The following is a 24,062-nucleotide window of genomic DNA, read 5'->3' on the forward strand; positions in this document are numbered from 1 at the left end:
CCGAGTGACGATCCGGGGCTGAGGGGGTGCTTAAATCCCCACCCCTGCCCCCCACCCGGACCGCTTCTGTGGAGCCGCGAGGCTCCAGATATGCCCAGGAACCAGAGTTGGCCTTCTCTTCACCCAGTTCTGGAATGTTCTATCAGGAATCTAAATGTCTTTGAACCAAGAAGGATTCTTAGCTTTTCTGAGGTGAGTTTCCTAAATGGGGCCGTAGGCTCTCACCTGAGAGCTGGGACCAAGCCTGAGGAAGGAGGAGGAGAACCCACAGAAAGGCCACCATGGGCATCCGTCCCGCCTACCTCCCATGCCCGAGTACAGGTGAGGGTCCTGAGCGCAGGAGGAACAACGCCATCCTGGGAGGGGATCCAGAGCAGGTTCCCGAACAGGGGACCGGACACCAGCCCCAAGGGCAGTGAGCGGAAGCCGCTGCAGCTACCCGACACGTTGCCGGGGGGGCGGGGGGGCGGGCCCCCCCACGTCTGGGGTGGACGCTCCCCCCTGGCATGCCCGAGGCACCGACTCGCTGCCTCCAAAAGCCCCGTGTGAATCAGTGCCTGGCTCAGGGAGCCCCACCCCTGCACGAAGTGCAGCCCGTGGGGCCTGAGGGAGGAGCCCCCACCTCTGGGCCACCCATTAGCCGTCCTGTTGGAGGGGCAGGCCGGACAGTGGCCACAGTCCTCATCCTCAGGGGGCAGAGCCGCAGCCGGGCCGAGAAGACAACGCCTGCGCCCAGGCCCGTGCGCACCCCCAGCCCCACCCCAGCCCCCTCGCTCGGCGCCCCGCCCACCAGGAGGAAGGAGAAGCTCTGGTCCTCGGGCGGTCTTCCCTTTTATTGGCACTTGGGAGCGGCACGGTCCCAGGGCGTGTGGGCAGCGGCCACCCGGCGCTGGCACCAGACTCGTGCTTGTCCTGCGTGCTAGGGAGCAAAAGTCTCAGTGAGCAAACCCAGCAACTGGGAAAAGGGTAAGAGCCACCACCACCCCGTTATCTTCCAGCTGTCAGCACATCAAGATGAAGACCGTTATCATGTCAACAGAGCCAAGACCGACCGCTCGAGACGCCTCACCCCGCACGGACAGGGAGAGGGGTGGAAATGGGACCCGCAGGGCGGTTCACGGGAGAACGGGACACGCCCCCTCTACCCCCCACTCCCACCCCGCCCAGAGCAAACATCCAGGTGGGGTGCAGAGCCACGGGCACCCGGAGTCAAGGTTTAAAAAAAATAAATCACGTTTTACAGCTACATAAATAGGTAGTAAGTTCTCGGATTCAGGGGAGGTGGGTTCCGTGAGAGCCACACAGGACCTTTCCTCAGTTGGAAACCCATTTTTAAGCGAAGTTGGTGGGCACCCAGGTGTCCATTATTTAAGATCTAAAAACGGCGAGTGTTTGTTGGAAACAAGCCCATCGGCGTTAGCGGCCAACGGGCTCCTCTCGGGTCAGCACCGCTTCCTGAGCTAACCCGCTCACCTCGGTCTAGGCCGCGGACTGCCTCTTTCTCTTATTTTTCTCAGGCTCTGCAAGTAGAAGTTCCAGTTTCCTCTTGGAGAGGGTGAGCTTGGGCCCCTTGTCCTTCTCGCTCCCGAGCCTGGGTGGCGGCCGGACCGCTCTGGCTCTGCTCTGCGCGCGTCTGCCAGGCTCGGGGGGCCCCGCGGCAGGGAGCACGGGCCCGGCTGCCCTGGGCCAGCGGTCCTCCGTCATCCCCCAGTCCTCCGGCGACCCAGAGCGCCTGGCTGCCCGCCCTCGGGCCTCAGGGCCACTGGCCTCCGCGGGCTGCATATCCACGTCGTTGGCCCCCAGGGAGGGGGGGCCCCAGCAGCCAACTTTCGGGAGGAGGTCTGGGGCTTTTGACGAGAGAGGGTCTCCCACACGAACTTGGCCCGGACTCCCGCACCCGAGGCCGTGTGAAGGCACAGTGCCGCGCACGACACCCAGAGGACAGTCGCTGAAGCTGGAGGCCGGAGGGCCGCAGGGGTCTTCTGAATCGCCATCGAAAGGATCTAAAAACTGAGCACAAGACTATTTCTGAGCCGGTTAGCAATTTCCACCAGGAGAAAGCGCACCACACTCCTCGAGTTCGCGAATCCTCTCTCCCATCGCTGACGTTGGCAAGCCACGCGTCTGCCTCGCTGCCTCGGGGAGGGGCGCCTGGAGGTGCGGTGGGCGTGGTCTCGGCTCCAGTCCTGATCGCAGGGTCACGGGATCAAGCTCCGCCACAGGCTCTGCACGCAGAGCAGAGTGCACTTCTCTCCCTCTCCCTTCCCCCGCCTCTCAAAATACATCTCTAAAAAAAGTGCACTAAATACCCCCTTGCATCCAAAAAGCCCGAGGGTCCGCCATCCCCGGGGGCCCAATCTGGGTCCCATCACTTAAAGCCCTCGTCCCAGTGCTGGGCACCAGCCCCACCAACTCTGTCCACCCTGCCCACCCACCACTGGAGGGTCTGAGCTCACTTCCTCCCACCAGCTGGTTCCTGGCTCGCTCCCTCCTCCCTGACTGGGTGTGCAAGAAACGTGCCCCTCACTGCGCCCCCACATGCAGGCGGCCCCCGGTGGCCCGCAGACGCTGAGCCGAGCAATTAGGTGCAGGGTTCACGGTTTTCAAAGGTGCCCGTGCGCCGTGTGACCAGCCCACCCTCCATGGCAGCCTCTCTCTCCCTCCGTGACCACTGGCTGAGGGGCCGTGGAGCTTTCTGGACCTCGAGTCCCACAGCTCCTCGCCCCGGACCTTTACCCGAATTTCCTAACTCTTACTCCAGCTTTTCCCCTTCCTGCATCTGTGCTCTTGACTGAGCGGCTCTGGCAGTAAAGGTCTCCGGGGACATCTGAGTCCCCGCAACCGACCGCTGTTCCTTCCTGTACTAACAGTGGGGAGCAGCACCCCACGAACTTCCAGCACCAGGTTGAGACCTCCTCCTAGATATGCTAAGGGCCCCATGAGGACTGGTCACCCGGCGGGTTGGCCAGTCAGAGGGGCTTCACTCCTCACGGAGCCGCAGGCAAAAAGGGCCCAGGGCTGAGCCAGTGCAGGGACCCCGGGGTCACCTCACGTGGGGAGTGAAAACCTGCCGAGGGTGCTCATTTCTTCCGTGGACAGGCGACTCCATTACATATGCCCCCCCAAGAAAAGGTAAAAATGAAAATAGCTTTATACCGTTATCTGCCCGTAGGCAATCGTAATCCTTCAGATTACGCAGATTTGCTGGAATTCAGAGCCAGCATCGTGTGACCCCACTGCAGGGCAGTCAGCAGCCCCAGGAAGCCGTGAGGCCCAGCCTAGGGGTGTGTGTGGGGAGGGTAACGGGCTCACCCTGCAAATAAACCAACAGTGCCCGTCCTTGCAGACGGAGAGAGGCCTGGCCGGACAGGTGTTCCTGGCCACGCGGCTGGGGTTAGAACGACGGAACATCTGCTCTTCAGCCTGACCTGGGGGCTCAGACACCGCGAGACCAGGCGTTAACCACACCCGAAATGATTACGGATTTTGACAGAAATGAATGTTGAGGGGTGACTGGCCAGCTCCGTGCAGGGAGCCTGTGGCTCTTGATCTTGGGGTCAGGAGTTCTAGCCTCACACTGGGGGTAGAGAGGACTTAAAAATGATATCTTAAGGGGCTCCTGGGAGGCTCAGTTGGTTGAGCACCCCACTCTCAATTTCAGCTTAGATCACGATCTCAGGGCCGTGAGATCAAGCCCCGAGCCAGCTCTGTGCCCAGCGGGGAGTCTGCTTGAGATTCTCTCTCCCTCCCCCACACGCTTGTGTGCACGTGCACACTCTCTCCCTAAAAATTAAGTCTTTTTAAAATATAAAATGGATTCTTTAAAAAATAAATTAATTTTGAGATTGAGTAATTGCAAACTTATGGTCTTGTCAATATTCCAGGCAAACTACTTTGAGTCTTTTTTCTTATTTAAAAAATTTGAGGGGCACCCAGGTGGCTCAGTCGGTGAAACGTCTGCCTTCAGCTCAGGTCATGATCTTAAGGTCCTGGGACTGAGCCCCAAGTCGGGCTCCCTGCCCAGCGGGGAGTCCAGTTCTTCCTCTGCCCCTCCCCCACCACTCATGCTCTCTCTCTCTCTCTCCCCCAAATAAATCTTTAAAAAATTTTTTTGAAAAGGGAAAATCTATTTAAATACCAAAGTGAAGCCTCTTCTAAAATAGAGTAACTCCAGTCTTTCCCAGCAGAAAAGAGCAACACACAGCCACTCTCGGAAAGGCCTGCTTGCAAGGTTGGCCCCGTGGCTGTTCCTGGCGACTTGGAATCAGGGACGGCTCCACCACCCCCCAAACGAAGAAAGTGGCTGCCAGCTCATTCTGTCTCCTACCTCTCTCCAGATACCTTCAATTAAGTCCATGTGATTCTTTTTGTGATTGGCCTGGGGAAATTAAAGAAAAAAAAAAAAAAAAGGCTGAATAATCCTTTCTAGGAAGGCAGGCAGACAGCAGCTCAGTGTTCAAGGGCCCGGCTCCCGGAGGATGGCAGCCCTTGGGGGTGCGCGAGCAGCACCTCCCCAATTTAAGGGACGAAAATGCACACCTGGGCCGCCATGAATAGGAAAAGTAGAACCGGGAACGCGGCAAGAGGGCAGATCCTGCAGCTGGATGTGGTCCCCATCACACGGGGAATCCAGAGCCCTGCGCTCGTTCTAAACCCAGATCATGGAAGGTACTAGATCCGTCTAACCCCTTCCTTTACAGGAGCTGAGGCCAGACAACGGCCTTGCTCAGCAAAGACCCCGGGGCTGGTATCAGGTGTTCTAGAACCCTCCCCACTAATTTTCTTGATTAGAAGGCAGGAGGTTGAACACGTCCGCCTTTGAGAAGGGAAGAAAGGCCCGTAAAGGTTTCCCAAGAAGCGCCGAGAACAGTTTCCTAGGAGGGGTGCGGGCCCAGAGCAAGGACGCGCGGTCTGGGGCACGCAGGGTCTCCCCGCCCGCCCGTAGGAGGGCGCAGCGCAGGGCCGCACCTTGAAGCGCTGGGGGGTGTTTCTCCGGCTCCTCCGGAAGCCGGCCCCGGGGCCCACGGCACTGAAGGCCACCCTGATGCAGGCGGGCCGGCCAGACCTCAGACCGGCCATGGCGGACTTTTCGCTTCACTGGAAAACATCAAGTTCACGGGGACAAGGCACAGGTCACTGGTGGCTGGGGTGGGGGCGGGGCCGGAGCCGGAAGGCTGTCTGCTCGGTGGGGTGGTCTGTCCGAGTGAGAGCTACGTGCCCCGGGGTGAGTTGTACTGCGGGTCCTACGGCCCGCGGGCAGTACGCCAGCGTGGGCAAAGCCCCGTGCACCCAGAAACTCACACGAGCCCAGTGGAAAGGTCACACGTCTTGACCCTGAAAGTTCCAGACTGCAACCCACCCACCCAGCTAAATGTCCTCCCCCTTAATTTTAACAGATGAAGCATGTGAGCCCAGGATGGGGACTAACTCACCCAAGGGGACAGAAACGCAGGAAGTCCCCCCTCCAGAAGTGTGAGGTTGTTAAAAACAATAAAGAATAAAAGAGCAACATGTAGGGGCGCCTGGGGGGCTCAGTCAGTGAAGCATCTGCCTTCGGCTCAGGTCGTGATCCCAGGTCCTGGGATCGAGCCCCATGTCGGGCTCCCTGCTCAGCGGGGAGTCTGCTTCTCCCTCTGCCTCCCCCCCACTTGCGTGCTCTAATAAATAAAATCTTAAAAAAAATTTTTTTTTTAAATATGCACCCAAAGGAGACACACCATCCACTCTTAAAAAACAAAAAAACTTACCCAAAGCATGAGGCCGTGGACTTTCATGTCACTTGCTTTCCTCAAGAATCCTCATGGGAAGGCGCGCGCCAGGCCCTGAGGGGAGTGTCAGTCACAAACACGGCCCCTCTCCACGCAGTGGCCACCCCGCTTTCCCGGACTGGGCCCCGCGGGACACCGGCTCCGGCACAGGGCAGGGAGAGAGGAAAGGCCGTAAACCAGACCCAAAGCACGATGCACGTTGGCACGTTAAAGGCTAGAAAGGTTCCCAGCAAAAACCAAACATTTTTTTTCAGTATTGACTTCATTCAGATTTTGTTTTGACAGAGTGTCCTTTTTCTGCCCCAGGTGCGGGCCAGGGTCAGATCAGGACCAACCCCACATTTCCTAGAACAACTAGTGGCACCAGGTTAAAGGTTTCTTTCTTTTTCTTTTTTTAAGATTATTTATTTATCTATTTATTTCACACAAGCAGGGAAAGCTGTGGAGGCAGAGGGAGAAGCAGGCTCCCCACCGAGCATGGGATCCTGCGACCCCGAGGTCATGACCTGAGCCAAAATCAAGAGTCAGACGCTTAACCAACTGAGCCACCCAGGTGCCCCTCATACTTTTTAATAAAAAGGTATTTTATGCGTGTGGTTAAAAAACAACTATTAGGGGCACCTGGGTGGTTCAAGCCTTAAGCGTCTGCCTTCGGCTCAGGTCATGATCCCGGCGTTCTGGGATCCAGCCCTGCCTCGGGCTCTTTGCTCATTGGGGAGCCTGCTTCTCCCTCTCCCACTCTCCTTGCTTGTGTTCCTTCTCTCACTGTGTCTATGTCAAATAAATAAAATCTTTAAAAACGACAACAACAGCTATTAAACAAAATACAATAAGCACGAGGTTCCCCAGACACCCCCCCCCCTCAGTGGGCCACCCTGTGGGGCCCCAGGACCTGCTGGGCGGATCTACACACAGGCTTCTTCCTACTCACTTGCCCGCAAGCATTTACCCCTGGACAGGCAGGGCTCGATCTCCTGAGCTATTTGCACCAGGGTGTACGGGCTATAACCCCCTCCCCATCCCTGCCGGCTCAGGCTGCAGCTGCTTGCCCCCCTCCCCAGCTCCCGGACAGGAGCTCCGGATTCCAGGGGACGGTGCTGGGCTTGGTGGGGGAAGGCCTTCCTGCCCGAAGCTGGGAGGGTATTAGCCCGTCCCCTGATGCCGCGTGTTTGAGAATTTCCTAAAGAAGAGTTTCGAAGTCGCCACCTCTGGCCCGAGAGCCACCAGATCTCGCCTTGGAGCGGGTCCTGTTATGCTCTAACCCTGAGCGCGCTGCCCACACACGTGCCCTGCACCCACATCACCTGGCCCCCAGCCCCCCCAGCCTCTGGTGACCCTGGTTTCCAGCTCCCAGCTCCACACCTCTGCGCCCCGCTGCTGGCTCCCCTGGGGTCTCTAACGGGTTCTTCCAACTTGACTTGCCCAAGGTCAGACGGCTGATCTCCCCAAACCTGCCCCACCGCGGTCCTGCAGGCCTGAGCAGGGCAACCCAGTGAATCTTGTTTCTCAAGCTAAAACAGTCTTCACATCACCCTGACTCCCCTTCTTCCAAACTCCACATCTAGCTGATCAGCCGGAGTTGACTGCCCGCCGGGGAGTCCAGAATCCCACTTCTCCCCACTTCCTCCACCCAGAGCCATGCGGTTAGCCACACCGCAGCCTCGCAGCCCGCCTCCCTGTCCCCATCCCTCCTCCCTCCTCTGCCCACCCGCCCCTCCAGAGCTGGGGGCCCCACCTCAAGGGATGAGCCGGCCCGGTCCTCACTTGGAACCTGTCTTTACACTAAGGCCTCCCTCCTGCCTCCTACCTCCATTTCTCAGGCAGGCGCACAGTACCCCCCCCACCCCCCCTGCATTTTTCTCCCTGGTCCTCAGCACACTCCAGCGATCTCTGGGTCTTCTCGCTCTATCTCTGGGATCCGCAGCCCCTTTCAACAGACTCACTCCATCACCTGGGCTTTTGGCTTCTCCGCAGCTGTGTCCCCAAAGCCCGGCCCAGCACTGGGCACAAAGTCCATGCTCAACAGCTCTTTCCTGGACGCGTGCGTGCCTAGTCCACAGACCCCTCCCCCGCTACATCCCGGGCCAAGGGCACCCCCAGATGTGCCCTGCATTTGCACCTCAGCGCAGCTCCACGGTGCACCAAGACCTGCCTTGTCCCAAGCCAGAAACCAGATTCCACGCACCCGCGGCCAGCCAGCCAAGAGCCAAGGCAGCACTTGGCAGTTGTTGCAAGTTGAACATCCGACCAATTTCCCTAACAAAGCTTTAACTTTTTCCCTTTGTAAATACAATGTTTGGGTGCCTCAAGAAAACACTGGATAGTAAATAGCAAAACTTTTTTTTTTTTTTAATCATGAAGCGAGATGCCTGCCAACGAGGGAGGAAGAGGAGAAAGATTATGGACCAAATCCTTCCCCAAACAGTCCAGAGCCCCAGAGACCGAGGTAAGCTCCTTTCTCGGAGAGGCAGGAGAGGGGACCGTCCAGGCCCAAGACTCTTTAACCTTAGTTTCCAGCTCCCTGGGACCTGCCCCAGCCCCTTGTCATTGCAGCTGTGGAACCAGGCCCAGGAAGAGTGGCCCTGGGTGGGACACACACACACACACACACACACACAAACACACATACACACACAAGCCGGCTCCCAGCTGAATGGAGCTGCGTCCTAAGGTTCCTACCTGGAATCCGGGAGCATCCAGGAGTGGGGGGGCTGGAAATGGAAGGTGGAGGTGAAGTCCAGAAAGCCAGCTTCCAAGAGGGGAGCCGTGAGGAGAGACGCTCTTCTGCAAAAAGGAGGAAGAAACAGAGCACAAGCAAAATGACCTTCTGACAAAGAGGATCTCAGCAAGTCCACTCTCAAGATCTAGGAAAAAAAGGGAAAAACTATGGTGAGCTGCCTCGCCCATCCCCCACCTGGACGTCAGAATTCAGATCGGGTTTGCTCTAAGTTAACCACTAAACTGATCTCAGTACTTAAGTCAACTTTGCATTTCTGTTTTAAAGGAAAAACCTGTTTAAAAAGTTCTCTCCTGGGGGCATCTGGGTGGCTCAGTCGGTTAAGCATCTGCCTTTGGCTCAGGTCATACTCCTGGGGTCCTTGGAATTGAACCCCGGGTTAGGCATCTGCTTAGCGAGGGGTCTGCTTCTCCCTCTGCCCCTCCCCCCTGCTCATGTGTGCTCGCTCTCTCAAAATCCTTTTTAAAAAGTTCTCAAGGGGCGCCTGGGTGGCACAGCGGTTGAGCGTCTGCCTTCGGCTCAGGGCGTGATCCCGGCGATCTGGGATTGAGCCCCACATCGGGCTCTTCTGCTGTGAGCCTGCTTCTTCCTCTCCCATTCCCCCTGCTTGTGTTCCCTCTCTCGCTGGCTGTATCTCTGTGGAATAAATAAATAAAATCTTAAAAAAAAAAAAAGTTCTCAAAAAAATAAATAAGTTCTCTCTTAATATTCATCAATCTCAACCATCCTAGTTCAAGAACAGGCACCGTTTCCTTGGAATAAAATTTGTTCTGGAAGAGTTCTCAAACTCCTCATCCCCAAAGGTGGTTTCTAAGAGGATTGGCTTTATTAGAGCAGTGACAGGCCGTGGCAACATGGTCTCTACCTTTGTTTTTCTACCTGCTTGAAAGAAACTAAGATCTGGTCCAGACTTCAAGTACCTGAGCTCCTTTCCTGGCCCAGGAGCCTGGGGAGCAGGAAGCCGTTAAGGGTCGGGCTTCCGAGGACAAACGCCACCTGCCCCCCCCCCCCCCCCCCCCCCGCGCACACTCTGTCCTTCAGACACACTTTCAGGGACAGCTTCCTCATCTCACACCCGAGTCCCTGGGCCAGGAAATATTCACCGAAGTGTAATAGTCTCAAGTGAGGTCCGAGACTGGACATTACCCCCTTTCCTGCGCGTGCGCAGAACAGGAGCGGCCGGCTCCAAATGGACAGGCTCCGCCCTTCGTAGGGTAAGGCTCTTGGCGGGGCTGTTAGCGTCTGCACTTCGGTGTACAAATCACAGAGGTGTTTTTCTTTTTCTCCCCCAGTGTTAACGTTAACAGATCTTATTTATTTTAGAGAAAGAGGGAGTGTGCGAGCGGGGGGGGGGGGGACCTCAAGCAGGCTCTCCCCCACAGCATCGTGACCTGAGCCGAAACCAAGAGTCAGACACTTAACTGAGTGAGCCACCCAGGCGCCCCCACCAGTGTTAATTTTTAAGATGGACACCTTCATACCATACTTGATATTATTTTGACCACTTTTTTGTGCTATTCTGAAATAGAATGAAAAGGAAAGACGGTGGATTTTTTCATTTTGCAATCTCTTGTCCCTTATGCCACCTGAAAGAAAAGGTCATATCTTGTAACTCCAGGGACACCCGGCTGGCTCAGTCACTAAAGAATGTGACTCTTGACGTGGGGATTGTGAGTTTGAACCCCACGCTGGGTGAAGAGATTTAAAAAAGAAAAAACGCCATAACTCTCATTCAAGACAGCGTTGACCAAGCTTTAGAAGGAAAACAATTCAATGAGGCAGGTGAGGCCAATTTTCACTTTACCTTGTATTTGCGAGCCCACCTTTCCAAAGCACCTGGGCTTGTATCAGAACCCATCAGACCACAAAGTTCTACAATCAAAACAGGAACAGCCAGTCAGACAGAAAAGCCAGAGCACAGGACCAGTGGGATTTTATGCCTTATTTTAAATTCGTTTGCTCTAGAGGAAACTACAGGTTAAAATAATATTTTGGAGAAATACGGTGTAGCTTTGCACAGACGAACCCCAGGGTAACCCCCAGGTGTCCTAGAGATCTCCCGTGGGTTTGAAGGGCAAGGGGAACGTGTCCAGACTTCTCAAGCACAAGCCGTTTACTGCCTGAGAGCAAACTGGGGGTCAGCCCAGGGCCACCCTCCCCCCCTCGACCCTGACCCTGGGCAGAGCTGACCCAGCACCACCTCCCCGCCACCTTACCCTACCTCTCCCCCACTGGAAGAAGATTGGGAGCACCCCTTCTTAATCCCTCATATTTCATGCCTGGGGGAAATGAGTAACCCCCCCCCCACCTCAGCCCTCCCCTCCCATCAGAGTCTCACCACCCTGCAGGTCTGACTCCTGGAAGATGGGATGTTCCTCCATCAGGGGAAAGAAAAGGTGGGGGGACGGTCTCCAAGGCAGGGACTCCAGACCCAGGGTGGGGCACCATCCCCCCCCCGCACAGGGAAGGCTGGCCTCACGGCCACGGGGCAAGGGCCCCCACGTAGACTCTAGACCCAGCTACCTCGGCCCCTTCTTGCCCACGCGCTTTAGCGGCGCCCCGCCCGGCCAGCAGCCCACCTGCCCGGGGCGGGGCTGGGCCGGAAAAGCAGCCGCCGAAGTAGCGAGGAACTGGCTCCCGAGGGCGCCTCCGGGTAGGGCGTGCTGTCACTCAAGTCGGGGCCACCGGGAGTGGGCTCAGGCGAGGTGGGCCGGGGCGATGCCGCCGAGGTCGGGCGCGCAGGGCATGGGTCGGCCACTGCAGACTCACCTTCTGAATAGCACGTCCATTTTGTTCCCAGAGTGATCGTCGCCGAGCCCCGAAGGGGGTCTACGGACCGGACCTGTGTGATGTCACAGCCATCTCCGCGGCGACCTCGCGAGCCGCCCCTCCCGCCCGGCCGAGGACACTGGGCGCCCGCGCCCCTGCGCCCCGCGGCTCGGATCCGCCCTCCCGCGCTCCGCTCGCGGCCAGGGAAGCCTGTCTACGGACATGGTTTTGTCACAAAACCTTGAGTGACTCCCCTGTGCCCCGCGGTGACGTCCAAGCCTTTTAACGCGCCGACCCGGCGCCCGCCTCCAGCAGTACCTGAGAACTGCTCCCGCCCCACGGCTGCAGCCACTCCCACCCCTCCTTCCAGATTCGGGATGGCGCCAAGCCCCCTCCGCTCCCAACCGCCCACAGCCCCGAGTTCTCTGGGGAAACGCTTTCTTCACCCCGCCACACCTCTGGCTTTCTCAGCCTTTGGAGCTGAGTTTGGCACCTCCTCCAGGAAGCCTTCCTGGACCTCGAAGTCTTGGTTTGGAACCCCTCCTCTGCGTTCCCATAGCAGGCCAGATCAGCCCGTGCAGAAGTTGCCTATGAATTTCTACTGGTTCACAAGACTGGTGGATGAGCCTAGGGGTTCCAAACCCAAGGCCCCTCCCCCCACCCTTACCCCACGTTGCCCAGCTCAGTAACTGCTCAAAAATATATTTTGAGGGGCACCTGGGTGGCTCAGTCTCTTAAGCGTTGCCTTCGGCTCAGGTGATGATAGCAGGGTCCAGGGACCAAGGCCCACGTGAGACACACTGCACAGTGGAGGACTCTGCTTCTCCCTCTAACACTCCCCTCTGCTCACTCTTGCTCTCTCTCACTCTCAAATAAATAAAATCTTTAAAAATATATGTATATATTTTGAATGAATCATAGCTATTGGTGAATTGAATATGCCATAAATCATGTTAGCTGTGAACTCACTAGGGTTTTTTGTTTTTTGGGTTTTTTTTAGTGATTTTTGAAGTCAGGAAGTGTGGGTCTTCCAACTTTGTCCTTTTTCACAATTGTTTGGCCCTTCTGGGTCCCTTGCATTTCCATGTGAATTTTAGGACCTGCTTGTCAATGTCTGCAAAAACGCCAGCTGGGATTTTGATAAGGATTGTGTTGAATCTGTAGGCTGATTTGAGTAGTATTGCCGTCTTAACAATATTGTGTCAGATGCTCGACATCACTAATCATCAGGGAAATACGAATCAGAGCCACAGTGACCTATCGCCTTACGTGTGTCAGAACGGCTAGTATCAAAAAAGACAAGAAATAAGTTTTGGCAAGGAGGTGGAGAACAAGGAACCCTCGTGCACTGTTGGTGGGAATATAAATCAATGCAGCCACTGCGGAAAACAGTGTGGAGGGGCCTCAAAATATTAAAGGTAGAAATACCACCTGATCTAGTGATCCCACTACTGGGTATTTGCACAAAGAAAACAAAAACACTAATTTGAAAAGATATATGCACCCCTATGTTTATTGCAACATTATTTACAATAGCCAAATTATGGAAGCCACCCAAGTGTCCATCAACAGATAAAGAAGATGTATATGGGACACCTGGGTGTCTCAGTCGGTTAAGCGTCTGCCTTTGGCTTGGGTCATGATCCTGGGGTCCTCAGATCAAGTCCTGCATCGGGCTCCTTGCTCAGCAGGGAGCCTGCTTCTCCCTCTGCCTGTCACTCCCCCTGCTTGTGCTCTCTCTCTAGCTCTGACAAATAAATAAAACCTTTAAAAAAGTTGTATGTATATATGTGTGTGTGTGTGTGTGTGTGTGTGTATACACACATACACACAATGGGGTATTACTTGGCCATAAAAAAGAAAGAGATCTGGCCATTTATGACAATATGGATGGACCTAGATGGTATTATGCGAAGTAAAATAAGTCAGATGGAAAAAGACAAATACCATATGACTTCACTTATATGGGGAATGTAAAAAACAAATGAAAAAAAAAAAGCAGAAAGAGATCCATAAATACAGAAAACAAATTGGTATTTGCCAGAGAGGAGGTGGAGGGATGGGCAAGACAGGTGAAGGGGAGTGGGAGATACAGAGCCCAGTTGTGGAATGAATAAGTCAAGCGGACAAAAGGTACAGCACAGGGAATACAGTCAAAGGTACTGTAATAGCGTTGCATGGTGGCAGATGGGAGCTACACTGTGGCGAGCACAGTGTAACCAACAGACTTGTGGGATCACTACGGTACACCTGAAACTAATGTAACATTGTGCGTCAGCTGCAGTAAAACACAATACTGAGTCTTCCGATTCATGAACATAGGATGTCTTTTCATTAGGTCTTCTTTAATTTCTTTCAACAATGTTTTAGTTTTCAGTGTGCAAGTCCTGTGTTTCTTAAATGTATTGCTAAGTATTTTATTCTCTTTGATGCTACTGTAAGTGGAGCTCTTTCTCAGTTTTATTTTTGGACTGTTGATTGTTAGTGTGTACAAATACAATAGATTTGGGCACCTGGGTGGCTCAGTTGGTTACACATCTGCCTTCAGCTCAGGTGATGACCCCAGGGTCCTGGGATCGAGCCCCATGTCAGACTCACTGCTCAGTGGGGAAGTCTCCCTCTCCATCTCCCTCTGCCCCTCCCCCTGTTCATGCTCTCTCTCTACCAAATAAATTAATAAAATCTTAAAAAAAAAAAAAAAAGAAATACAGGGGCACCTGGGTGGCTTAGTCAGTTAAGCTGCGATTATAGTCCCAGGTCCTGGGATTGAGCCCCACATCAAGTTCCCTGCTCAGTGAGGAGCCTGCTTCTCCCCTCCCCACCCCCTGCGCTTGCTCTCTCTCTCTCTCTCTCTCTCTCTCTCTCGCAAATAAAATCTCCTTTAAAAACACGATAGATTTTTGTATATGGATGTTGTACCCTAACACCTTGCTGAACCGGCTGTTCTAATAAGGGTGTGTGAGCATCTATTCTTCTTAGTGTTTTCTATAGACAAGATTTTGTCATCTGCAAATAGAGATAATTCATACTCCTTCCTGTCCAATCAGGATGCCTTTTATTTATTTATTTGACTGACTGCCCTGGCTCGAATCTCCAGTACGGTGTTGAATCGACGTGGTGGGCATGATATCCTGTCTTGTTTTTAATTTTGCATTTAATTATAGTGCCAAGTGCCTTGATTATGTTTGAGCTATGAAGGTATGTTAAGGAAAAGATGAGAGACACCTGAGTGGCTCAGTTAAGCATCCAACTCTTGATTTCAGCTCAGGTTGTGATCTCAGCATCGTGAGACTGAGCCCTGTGTCACATCCCGCACTCGGCAGGGAGTCTGCTTGAGATCTGCTCCTCTCCCACTGCCCCTCCCCCATTCTCTCTCTCTGTCCTCTAAAATAAATAAGTAAATCTTATTTTTTCTTTTATTTAAAAAAATTATTTATTTGAGAGAGAGAGAGCAAGAGAGCATGAGTAGGGAGAGGGGCAGAGGGAGAATGGAGAGGGACAAGCAGATTCCCTGCTGAGCACAGAGCCCAACACAGGGCTGGATCCCAGGACCCTGAGATCATGACCTGAGTTTAAATCAGATGCTCAACTGACTGAGCCACCCAGGTGCCCCATAAATAAATAAATCTTAAAAAAAAAAAAAAAAAGATTCTCGAGCGCCTGGGTGGCTCGGTTGGTTAAGTGTCTGCCTTCAGTTCAGGACATGATCCCAGGGTCCTGGGATCGAGCCCTGAAGAGGGCTCCCTGCTCAGCCAGGAGCCTGTTTCTCCCTCGGCCTCTGCTGCTCCCCCTGCTTGTGTTCTCTCTTTCTGTGTCAAATAAATAAATAAAATCTTTAAAAAAGAAACAAAGATTCTTTCTCTCCCTCTGCTCCCTCTCCTGCTTGTGCACACTCTCCCTCTAAAAAAAAGAAAGAGAAAAAATATGAAATACAGATTAAGTGGGGGAGTTGATGGGGTGTGGATGGGCCCAACTGGCCATGACCGTTGTCTGACAATGAGAGGCACGTGAGGTTCCATATTCTTCCACCTACTTTGTACCTTTGAAAGTCACATCATAGAAAATGAAAAAAAGCAAAATAAGGAATATGTAGAGCCAGAAAGAAAGAACTAAGGAAATAAAGAGCATAGTAAGGAAAATTGAAGGTCTACTGGGGAATCGGAGCCCCAGGAAGGAAAGCTGGAGCACTGCAGCTGCTACCATCCAGGCTGAAATACCTTCCCCAACTGGGCCACACCCCTGCCTGCCCCATGGAGCCAGCAGGGCTTTAGGCTTAGACCGGGTATATTCCTTAAGTCTCCTTTAACCTAGAGTTGTTTTGTTTTAAGGGCACTGATTTGTGGAAGAGACCGAATATCCTGCAGAATCTTCTGGATTTGTTTGGCTGCTTCCTCAAAGCGTTGTTTAGCTTGTCCCTCTATCCCCCTCCCCTGTATTTCCTATTAACTAGATTTACCAAGACCATCTCCTGTTATTGGATATTGAGGCTATGTTCAAAGTTTCCATACTACAATCTTGCAAAGAACATTCTTGTATGTTTCTCCTTTTTTTCTTTTGAGAGAGTGAGAGAGAGAGAGAGCGCGCATGCATGCACCAAAGCTGGGGGGCGGTGGGGCGGGGGAGAGAATCTTAGAATCTTAACCAGGCTCCATGCCCCAGCGCAGAGCCTTATGTGGGGCTCAATCCCACAACCCTGAAACGGACGCTTAACCAACTGAGCCCCCAGGCGCCCCATGTACGTTTCTCCTTGTGCAGGTGGGTAAGACTTTCTCCAGCACCAACCAAGAAGGGGAAGTTTTTCATCACATGCACCCAATTGCTCTCTGGAGTAACTATCGGTTCATACTCCCACCAGGGGTACAAGAGAGTCAAGTACCCATTTGTCAGACTCCAGCCGAAATGTGGTCATGTCAGACTTAAATTTCTGCCTTTCTGATGGGTATAAAATGTCCCTCCTTGTGCTTGGTTCCCCTTTTGTGATCACCAGGCATCTTCTCACACGTCTGCTGAACTTTCAGTCTAAGGGAGGACATGGAGCCGGAAGAATCCATAGGATGCAGGGGACTTGCAAAATAGCAGAATTTTCTATATCCGCAGGGAATGGGATTCATATACTAAGTGTTTTATTGTCTTTGTCCATTCAATTTTTTTTATATTTTATTTTTTTAAAGATTTTATTTATTTACTTGACAGAGAGAGAGAGAACAGAAGCAGGGTGAGCAGCCGACAGAGGGAGAGGGAGACGTAGGCTTCCCACTGAGCAGGGAGCCCCACACGGGACTCGATCCCAGGACCCTGGGACGATGACCCAAGCCGAAGACAGACGTTTCACCAACCGAGCCACCCAGGTGCCCCTCAACTATTTTTAAAAGCAGGCAGCTGACATGCATGTATCGTTTGCGGCCCATCATGACCCCCTGCAGCCATGCCACGAGCCCCTGGACTGACCCCTGGATAGATTCTAACTGCCGCACAGCCCGACGCCCCAGTTCAGCAGGAAGCAGCAAGAGTGGCCACCATCAACGGAGTTAGGGTTACTACTCCGGGGGGAGGAATGAGTAAGGGACAGGTGGGACTAGGTAGGGAGAGATAGGCAGGAGGCTATGTGATCAGGCTCACAGAAATTCCCAAAATATGTGGGGAGGTGTGGGGAAGCCAGAGATAAGGGGACAAATCGGACCACCCTGCCCGAGGCGTGTGGGATGGGTGTCTTTATGATAATCCCCTGTGACCCACAAGGAACAACCAGACCCTAAGAAGGAAGTAAGCCATCGAAGGTGTTATCAATAGAGATATTAAAAGGATTTAAGTTCCCTGGCTAGCTTTCTATAAAAGACCAACCCTAAAGGCCCTTGTTGGCAACCCTGTTGGGACCCCTCTCACTCCTGAGAGCTTTTTCTGTATCCTTGCTTAATAAACGTCTATTGCTTTACACACACACACACACACACACACACACACACACACACACACAGCAGAGGGGCCCCTGGCTGGCTCGGTCCGTGGAGCATGTAACTCTTAACATTGGGGTTGGAAGTTCGAGCCCCATGTTGTGTGTAGAGATTACTTTTAAAAAGTGAAAGAGGGGCACCTGGGGGACTCAGTCAGTTAAGTGCCTGACTCTTGATCTCAGCTGAGGTCTTTACCTCAGTGGTTGTGAGTTCAAGCCCCGCACTGAACTACTTAAGCCTGCTTAAAAAAAAAGAAGGAAAGAAAATCTTAAAAAAAAAAAAAAAGTGGGTAGATGATTTATCCTTTTTTTAAATTCTGATTTTGTTATTTTTTTTAAATCTGCAATTTAAAAAAAGGGAGAGTGTTGTGTTTTGGAGTATACGTGAAGCTCTAGGACGTCCGTGGTTAAGTGTGGAGGCCTCAGAGCACTTTCCTAAGAAGCTAACGTGTGTTCCAAGCGGACAGAGACGCTGGGCAGACCATATGCTCAGCCCGTTGGCTTCCTGACAACATCACGGAATCTTTGCTCAGAGTCTGATGTGCTATTAATACACTGTGACTCACTCAAAGCTCTGCTTCCTGGAATGTTCTTCCCAGGGAGGCGAAGCGATGTTCCTTCCTATAGAAGAATGATCTGTAATCACACTTGCAGAGGTTTGAGTAGATCTTGAAGGCTTAGCAAACAGAACGAAAGCTTCCCAAATCATACAGAATTATGTAAACAGATTGCCATCCACACGGAAAGCCGGCGATGCCAGTCTATCCGCCAGTTATCCACCCCACGAGCGTATCGGGCGCGCCGGGCACGCTGGGCACGTGCCCTCCTTCGCGGGCAGACCGGCGGTGAGCTCATCGTTGCGGGACGAGGGGAGGGACGCCAGAGAGAAAGGGAGAGGGCGCGGAGGGTGCGGCGGGGCTTTTCTGAAGGACGCCCCCTACTGTAGAGGCGGTCGGCGGGATTTAGCTGGTGCAGGGGGCGCGGAGACCGTTAGCGGCAAGTTACCGCTTCACAGGCCGGGGCGGCGGTTTTCGCAGGCGACGGGGGTGACGGTTGCACGACAGCTCGGACGTAGCTGTTGCCGCTGAGCTGCGCGCTTACAGGGCAATCGCGTGTTCTGTACATTTTACCACAACCGAGAAACAAGACGAGGGAGGGGCGCCGGGGGGCTCAGTCGTTAAGCGTCTGCCTTCGGCTCAGATCATGATCCCAGGGTCCTGGGATCGAGTTCTGCACTGGGCTCCCTGCTCAGCGGGAAGCCTGCTTCTCCCTCTACCCCTCTCCCCTGCTTGTGTGCTCTCTCTCTCTCTCAAATAAATAAATGAAATCTTAAAAAAAGAGGAAAAAACAAGGCAATCCCAGGCGGAGGAGCGTGAAGGCCTCGAGAGAGGAAGGCTGTCAGTTTTGGGTTGCTGACCGACGTTCTGGGGACACCCCTTGGTGCTGGGCCACCCCCAGGTGACGAGGCTCAGCCAGCCACACGCTTCGAATGGGCTCTCTGGGGAAGCTGGTGTGGGAAGAAGCCTGTGGGAAGTGGGTGCTGGAAGATACCGTCTGTCCGTCCGTCCGTCCGTCCGTGCTTCCAGCTCTTCCTCGCCACAGGACCACCCGCCACTCCAGGTCCTCCTCTCCCAGGAGGGACTGATAAGGATCCCATCCTCCCAAGAGTCCAGGCTCGGCTTTGAACCCGCAGCAATCGCTGCCACGGGCCGATGGGTACGCGGAGGCTCGAGAGCCAACTCCTACGTCGTGCGTGTTAGAATATGTGACCTGAAATTTGCCATTCTGACCCTTTTAAAGTGTGCATGAAGCACGTTCCCAGTGCCACCCACCCCTGGAACTTCTTCATCTGCCCAAACCAAACTCCGCCAGCGTTAAGCACTCACTCCCCTGCCCCGCCCGCCGCAGCCCGGCGCCCGCCGTCGTCCTGTCTCGGGGACTCTGACCCCTCTAGGGACCCGGAGCGGTGCAAGCACACAGCGCCTGTCCTTCCGCTCGGCGGAACCTCTTCAAGGCCATCCGCAGTGTTCACCCACCTCGTAACGTAGCCTGTGTCCGACTGCCCTTCGCGGTTAATACGGAGCGCGATTCCATTATCCGGTGGACCACACGCCGTCGAGCCCTTCATCCCGTGCGGGGACATCTGGGTTGCTCCTGCCTCTTGGCCACTGTGAGCAATGCTGCCCTAAACGCAGGTGTGCCCGTGGCTGTTCGAGTCCCTGCCGTCGCTTCTGAGTATATACCTGGAAGTGAAATCGCGGATCACACGGTACTAGTGTAATTTTTGTGGGACCACTGTACTCATTCTACATTTTAAAAACAACGGCCTTATTGGGGCGTCTGGGTGGCTCAGTTAAGCGTCTGACTCTTGGTTGTGGCTCAGGTTGTGACTTCAGGGCCGTGGGATCGAGCCCCGCGTTGGGCTCCACGCTCAACGTCTCTGTCTCTCTCTCCCTCTGCCCTCCCCCCGTGCGCATGCTCTCTCTCTCTCTCTAAAATACATAAATAAAATCTTAAAGAAAAATAAAAACAACTTTATTGAGATAGGATTCATATACTATACAAATCATCCATTTAAAGGGTACAGATCAGTGATGTTTTTAATTATTATTTTTTATTTTTAAAGACTTATTTGAGAGAGAGAGCAGTTGTGCAACCACCCCCACAATCAATTCTAGAACACTCTGATCACCTCAAAAAGAAACTCTGTAGTCATTAGCAGTCACTCCCCACGCCCCTCGCTGCAGCCCCTGGGAACCACGCCCCCTCCTTCTGGCTCCGTGGATTTGCCTGCTCTGGAAATTTCATACAAATGGATCATACGATACACCGGTGGCCTTTTGTGACTGTTCTTTCACTTACATGTTGTCGAGTTTCGTCCCTAGCATGACATGGATCAGTACTTCGTATGCACCTTTTTACGACAGGAATACAATATTTGGAGTGGTGCCTGGGTGCTCAGTCAGTTAAGTGTCTGCCTTCGGCTCAGGTCATGATCCCAGGGTCCTGGGATTCAGCCCCACGTCAAGCTCCCTGCTCAGTGGGACGTCTGCTTCTCCCTCTGCCGCTCCCCCTGCTTGTGCTGTCAAATAAATTAAATATATATAATATATACATAATATTTGGAATAATACTCCATTGTATGGATCTCTACGTTTGGTTTATCCGTACCTCTGTTGATGGACATGTGGTTTGTTCCTACCTTTTGGCTTTTCTGAATAACGCTATGGAAATGTGTGTGTGTGTTTTTGCAGATGTTTTCATCTCTCCTGGGTAGACGCCTAGCTGGAGTTGCTGGATCCAATGGTCAATCTATGTTTAATTTTTTGAGGAACTGCCAGACTGTTTTCCAGAACGGCTCCGTTCCACATTCCCAGCGGCCGGGTAGGAAGTTCCAATTCCTCCACTTCCTCACCAACATGTCTTAGTCTCTGCCCCCTACTTTTGCATGTGTTTAGGACATTCCAAAATAAAAGTTAGAAATAAATAGAAGAAATTGAGGAGCGTTTGTAAACTGAAATGCTTTGGCCAATTTATTAAGAAATATTTAATTGCCTCCCACGTACTGGACAGACATCGAACAAAACAGAAACGTCTGTAATTCAAACTCAGGACTGGTCGGATCAGCTCTTCCTGAACTGCCATCTCAGGAGGCAGAGCCGCGCCTGGAACTTTCATCCCCGACCTCGGTCCCCGGCCTGGGAGGTGCAGGGGGAGCACCGTGGGGCAGCTGGCATGCTCTCAGCCTCCGCCGGGCCTCCCTCAGCCCCGCAGGTGGGACAGGCTGGGCTAGTGTGGCCCCGGCACGAAAACAGCGCCAAGATGGTGGAACTGCCTCACCAGTTCCCGGTGGGAAAGACCTGCCTCAAGAAGTGGGCACAGGCCCCGCCATTTTGAAGACGCTGCCCACCGGCTACCGCCTTCCCACCAGGTGCGCTGCCAGCCAGTCTCTGGTCCGAGGCTGGGGCTCATGGCCAGCGTCCAGGGCACACAGTTACCCACGGTCACCTCCAGCTCTCTCGTCAGTCAGCCTGTGCGCAGGTCCCTTTCCCAGGCCGAGTGTCCAGCTCTCAAGCCTGGTGAGGCACGGTCCCTCCTTCCCCTCTCCTCCTTGCTGAGATCAGGTCAGCTTTACCGCAACAGTCAGTCCCTTCTAGAAGCTTCCCCAGACCCTGCCCCGCCAGCAGAGCCCCTCCTTGGCGTGCTCGTACCTCAGCGGGAGCCCTCCGGCCTTCGTGCCAGCTGCCGTGGCTTAGCTGGCCTTCCGCATGACGCGGTTCACCTGTGGGGCCTCGCTCTCGGCTGTTCGATACAAACCTGGGGAACGTGTGCCTGCGAGGAGCTCCTAGAAATGGAGACGACCGAGGGATAAGGAGGGCAGAGGTAGTGGAGGAAAACCTCCTGGAGGACAGGAGGCTCAGGCTGCGGCTCCATCACACCCCGGAGTGTGTGGTAGGGGCGAGCCTGGGGGAGCTAAGCTCTAGGCCAGGCGGGAAAGGCCCCGGGAGGCGGAGCCCCTTGCTCGGAAAAGCTGCTCCACTCAGCTCTTGCTCAACACCCGGCACCTGGGAAGCCCGCCACCTAGAAAGCGCCAGACAGCTCTATCAGGCATTACTGTTTTTCCTTTCTTTTTTTTCTTTTCCTTTCTTCTTTCCTCTTCAAATATTTTATGTATTTGACAGAGAGAGAGAGACAGCAAGAGAGGGAACACAAGCAGGGGGAGGGGGAGAGGGAAAAGCAGGCTTTCTGCTGAGCAGGGAGCCTGATGCGGGGCTTGATCCCAAGACCCTGAGATCATGACCTGAGTGGAAGGCAGATGCTTCACCGACTGAGCCACCCGGGCGTCCCAAGCTCATTGGATTTTAATATCATCATGCAGTCATCAGCTCATCAGGTTTCTGGACTTCCACTGCTCCCCAAACTCCGCCCCTGGCAACCCCCACCAGGACTTCTGGCCCTGGGCAACCCATTGAGCCACTTCCTGCCTTTTCTAGAACTTTATGAAAATGAAACTGTGGAGTATGGAGTTTGTTCTGTCTTTTCACCAAGTGTCAGGCTTCTGATGAGAATCCACAGCTTAGGGATGTCGCCCGTCACTGGACACTCTCCAGTCGTCGGGATGTCAAATGGTAAAGCTCGGCAGCTCGTTGGTTATCAACAGGTCCTGCAACACCTTTCATAAAATTTGTTTTGTATACTATGAACGCTTTTCTAAGATTTGAGAGAGCGAGCGAGCTGGGGGGGGGCACAAACCCAGGGAAAGGGGGAAAATCAGACTCCCCCCAAGCCTGAGGCGGGGCTTGAAGTCACGACCCTGATTGTGACCTGAGCCGAAATCAAGGGTCAGACGCTTAACCAACTGACACCCGGGTGTCCCTGAATTAATTTTTAAAGATTTAACAATTGTTTGATGCTGGCCTAAGTTCAGTAGGTTTTTGTGTATTATCTTCCTAACTTAGGACTTCGCTAAATTCATGTCTTGTTCTCATTCCATCTCTGTCGCTTCCTTGCGGGTTGCCTACAACTCTGTAACCCGTGACCCAGTCTGTCCCTCCTCAGCGGGAGGGGACTAGTTACGGAAAGTGTGAAGCAACCCCGGATTTTGAGGCCACCGTGTTCTCGGGTCAGCGAGCTCCTCGCCCACCGTGCTGAGCACCCGTCTTCCTCGTGGTCCGGGTTCCAAACGGGGTCACTGGGTGATGCTTCCAGATGGCACACATCTGCCTCGAGCGCCTTCTCAGTAACTCAGCTGGGAGATCACTTACTAGAGGTGCTCTGTGGACTCCGTCCCGTGTCTGACGCAATCTTCAGCACTCTTACTGGACTCAGGAAACACGGAAGAAACTTCCCCTTTGCCCTTCCTGGCATTCCTTCTAGTGTGAAAACCTCACACTTCTCCCAGCTAGTAACATCTTTCACTGAACAGCAAAACAGCAGCACGACTGGGCTTTGGAGGTGAATTTGGAACCAAACAGACACCTCAATGTAGGCAATTCCTGCTCGTCTGAGGGGAATCCTCTGAGAGGATTTTGAAGATTAAATGTGATTACTATTCGCCAGGCGCCCAGCGGCTACCGAGGGCCAGGGGCCCACCCTCCCCAGGAGGCGCAACTCCGAGTTCTCTTCTGGCCTGTCCCTCTGAGGTTAGTCACGGTCATGGTTTATGTAACCTCAGCCTCCAAATCCCGTATGGACCTGCTACCACCCATTTTCCACAAACACTCAATTTTAGGTTGGCCATTGAGGCCCCCAGCTCCCAGAGGGGGAGCCTACCCACTCGACCGGTTCTCGTTTAAGACGAGCTCACCTTCTCCCCACTGTGGCTCATGGGCTCCGCAATCACCCCTCGGTGCATCTTGCCTGAGGCTCAGTGAAGAACCAGAGAATAAGAGGATGTCAGGTGGGACGGCAGTAAGACTGGGTAAAGAACTGATATTCCTAAGGCTCAGGTATTAAGGAGCTATATTTAGGGCATAGAGTGGGTTTTACAAATACTACAAAACAGCGGTTTGGACGTGAAAACCCTGAGAAAGGAACTGTCTGTGAGGAAATGGGACACAGAATACAGAGAACGCATGTTGCGTGATATTCTCATTCCCTTCCGTGCGCTCTAGAATATGCCCCCTGCCAGCTGCCACCTCGGCGCGCACGGGCAAGGTCGTGAAGACTTCAGTGGTAACCACCTCCTTCTTTCCTTACATCTCCTAATAGGCGCCATGTGTATACCTCAACTTCTTCCATTCCGGGGCTGCCCTGCCACCTAGAACTCCCACGATCCCTCCAAACAAAACATTTTCACAGGACTTTTTTTTTAATTTGTTTGTATTTGTTACAACCT

At 53.5% G+C, this 24,062-nt stretch overlaps 1 protein-coding gene and 1 long non-coding RNA gene across 2 annotated transcripts; both read right to left on the reverse strand.

Annotated features, from left to right (window-relative positions):
* Positions 1-536: 536 nt before the first annotated feature.
* LOC148107728 (uncharacterized) lies at positions 537-5,092 on the reverse strand. The gene is made up of 4 exons (XM_087856226.1): positions 4,969-5,092; positions 4,328-4,378; positions 1,474-2,010; positions 537-919 (listed from the first exon to the last, which is right to left on the reverse strand). Exons 1-3 carry the CDS (start codon positions 5,077-5,079, stop codon positions 1,480-1,482), a joined length of 693 nt encoding a protein of 230 aa, XP_087712352.1. The 5' UTR covers positions 5,080-5,092; the 3' UTR covers positions 537-919; positions 1,474-1,479.
* A 3,323-nt stretch (positions 5,093-8,415) lies between these two features.
* On the reverse strand, positions 8,416-11,514 carry LOC148107729 (uncharacterized). The gene is made up of 3 exons (XR_015721732.1): positions 11,275-11,514; positions 10,310-10,377; positions 8,416-8,552 (listed from the first exon to the last, which is right to left on the reverse strand). It is a non-coding gene; the product is annotated as an uncharacterized LOC148107729 (long non-coding RNA).
* Between the last annotated feature and the right edge of the window lie 12,548 nt (positions 11,515-24,062).

The sequence above is a fragment of the Ursus americanus genome, chromosome 26 (genome assembly GCF_024610735.1).
Source record: "Ursus americanus isolate L20-20 chromosome 26, mUrsAme1.1.p, whole genome shotgun sequence".
Classification (NCBI taxonomy): Eukaryota; Metazoa; Chordata; class Mammalia; order Carnivora; family Ursidae; genus Ursus; species Ursus americanus.

Excerpts from the sequence above, each read along its gene's own strand:
- LOC148107728 (XM_087856226.1), bottom strand. The coding sequence starts at position 5,079 with ATGGCCGGTCTGAGGTCTGGCCGGCCCGCCTGCATCAGGGTGGCCTTC. Across the intron at positions 4,379-4,968 it reads ACACCCCCCAGCGCTTCAAG|GCCAATCACAAAAAGAATCA; the intron begins GTGCGGCCCTGC and ends TAATTTCCCCAG. Across the intron at positions 2,011-4,327 it reads TTGAAGGTATCTGGAGAGAG|TTTTTAGATCCTTTCGATGG; the intron begins GTAGGAGACAGA and ends TCTTGTGCTCAG.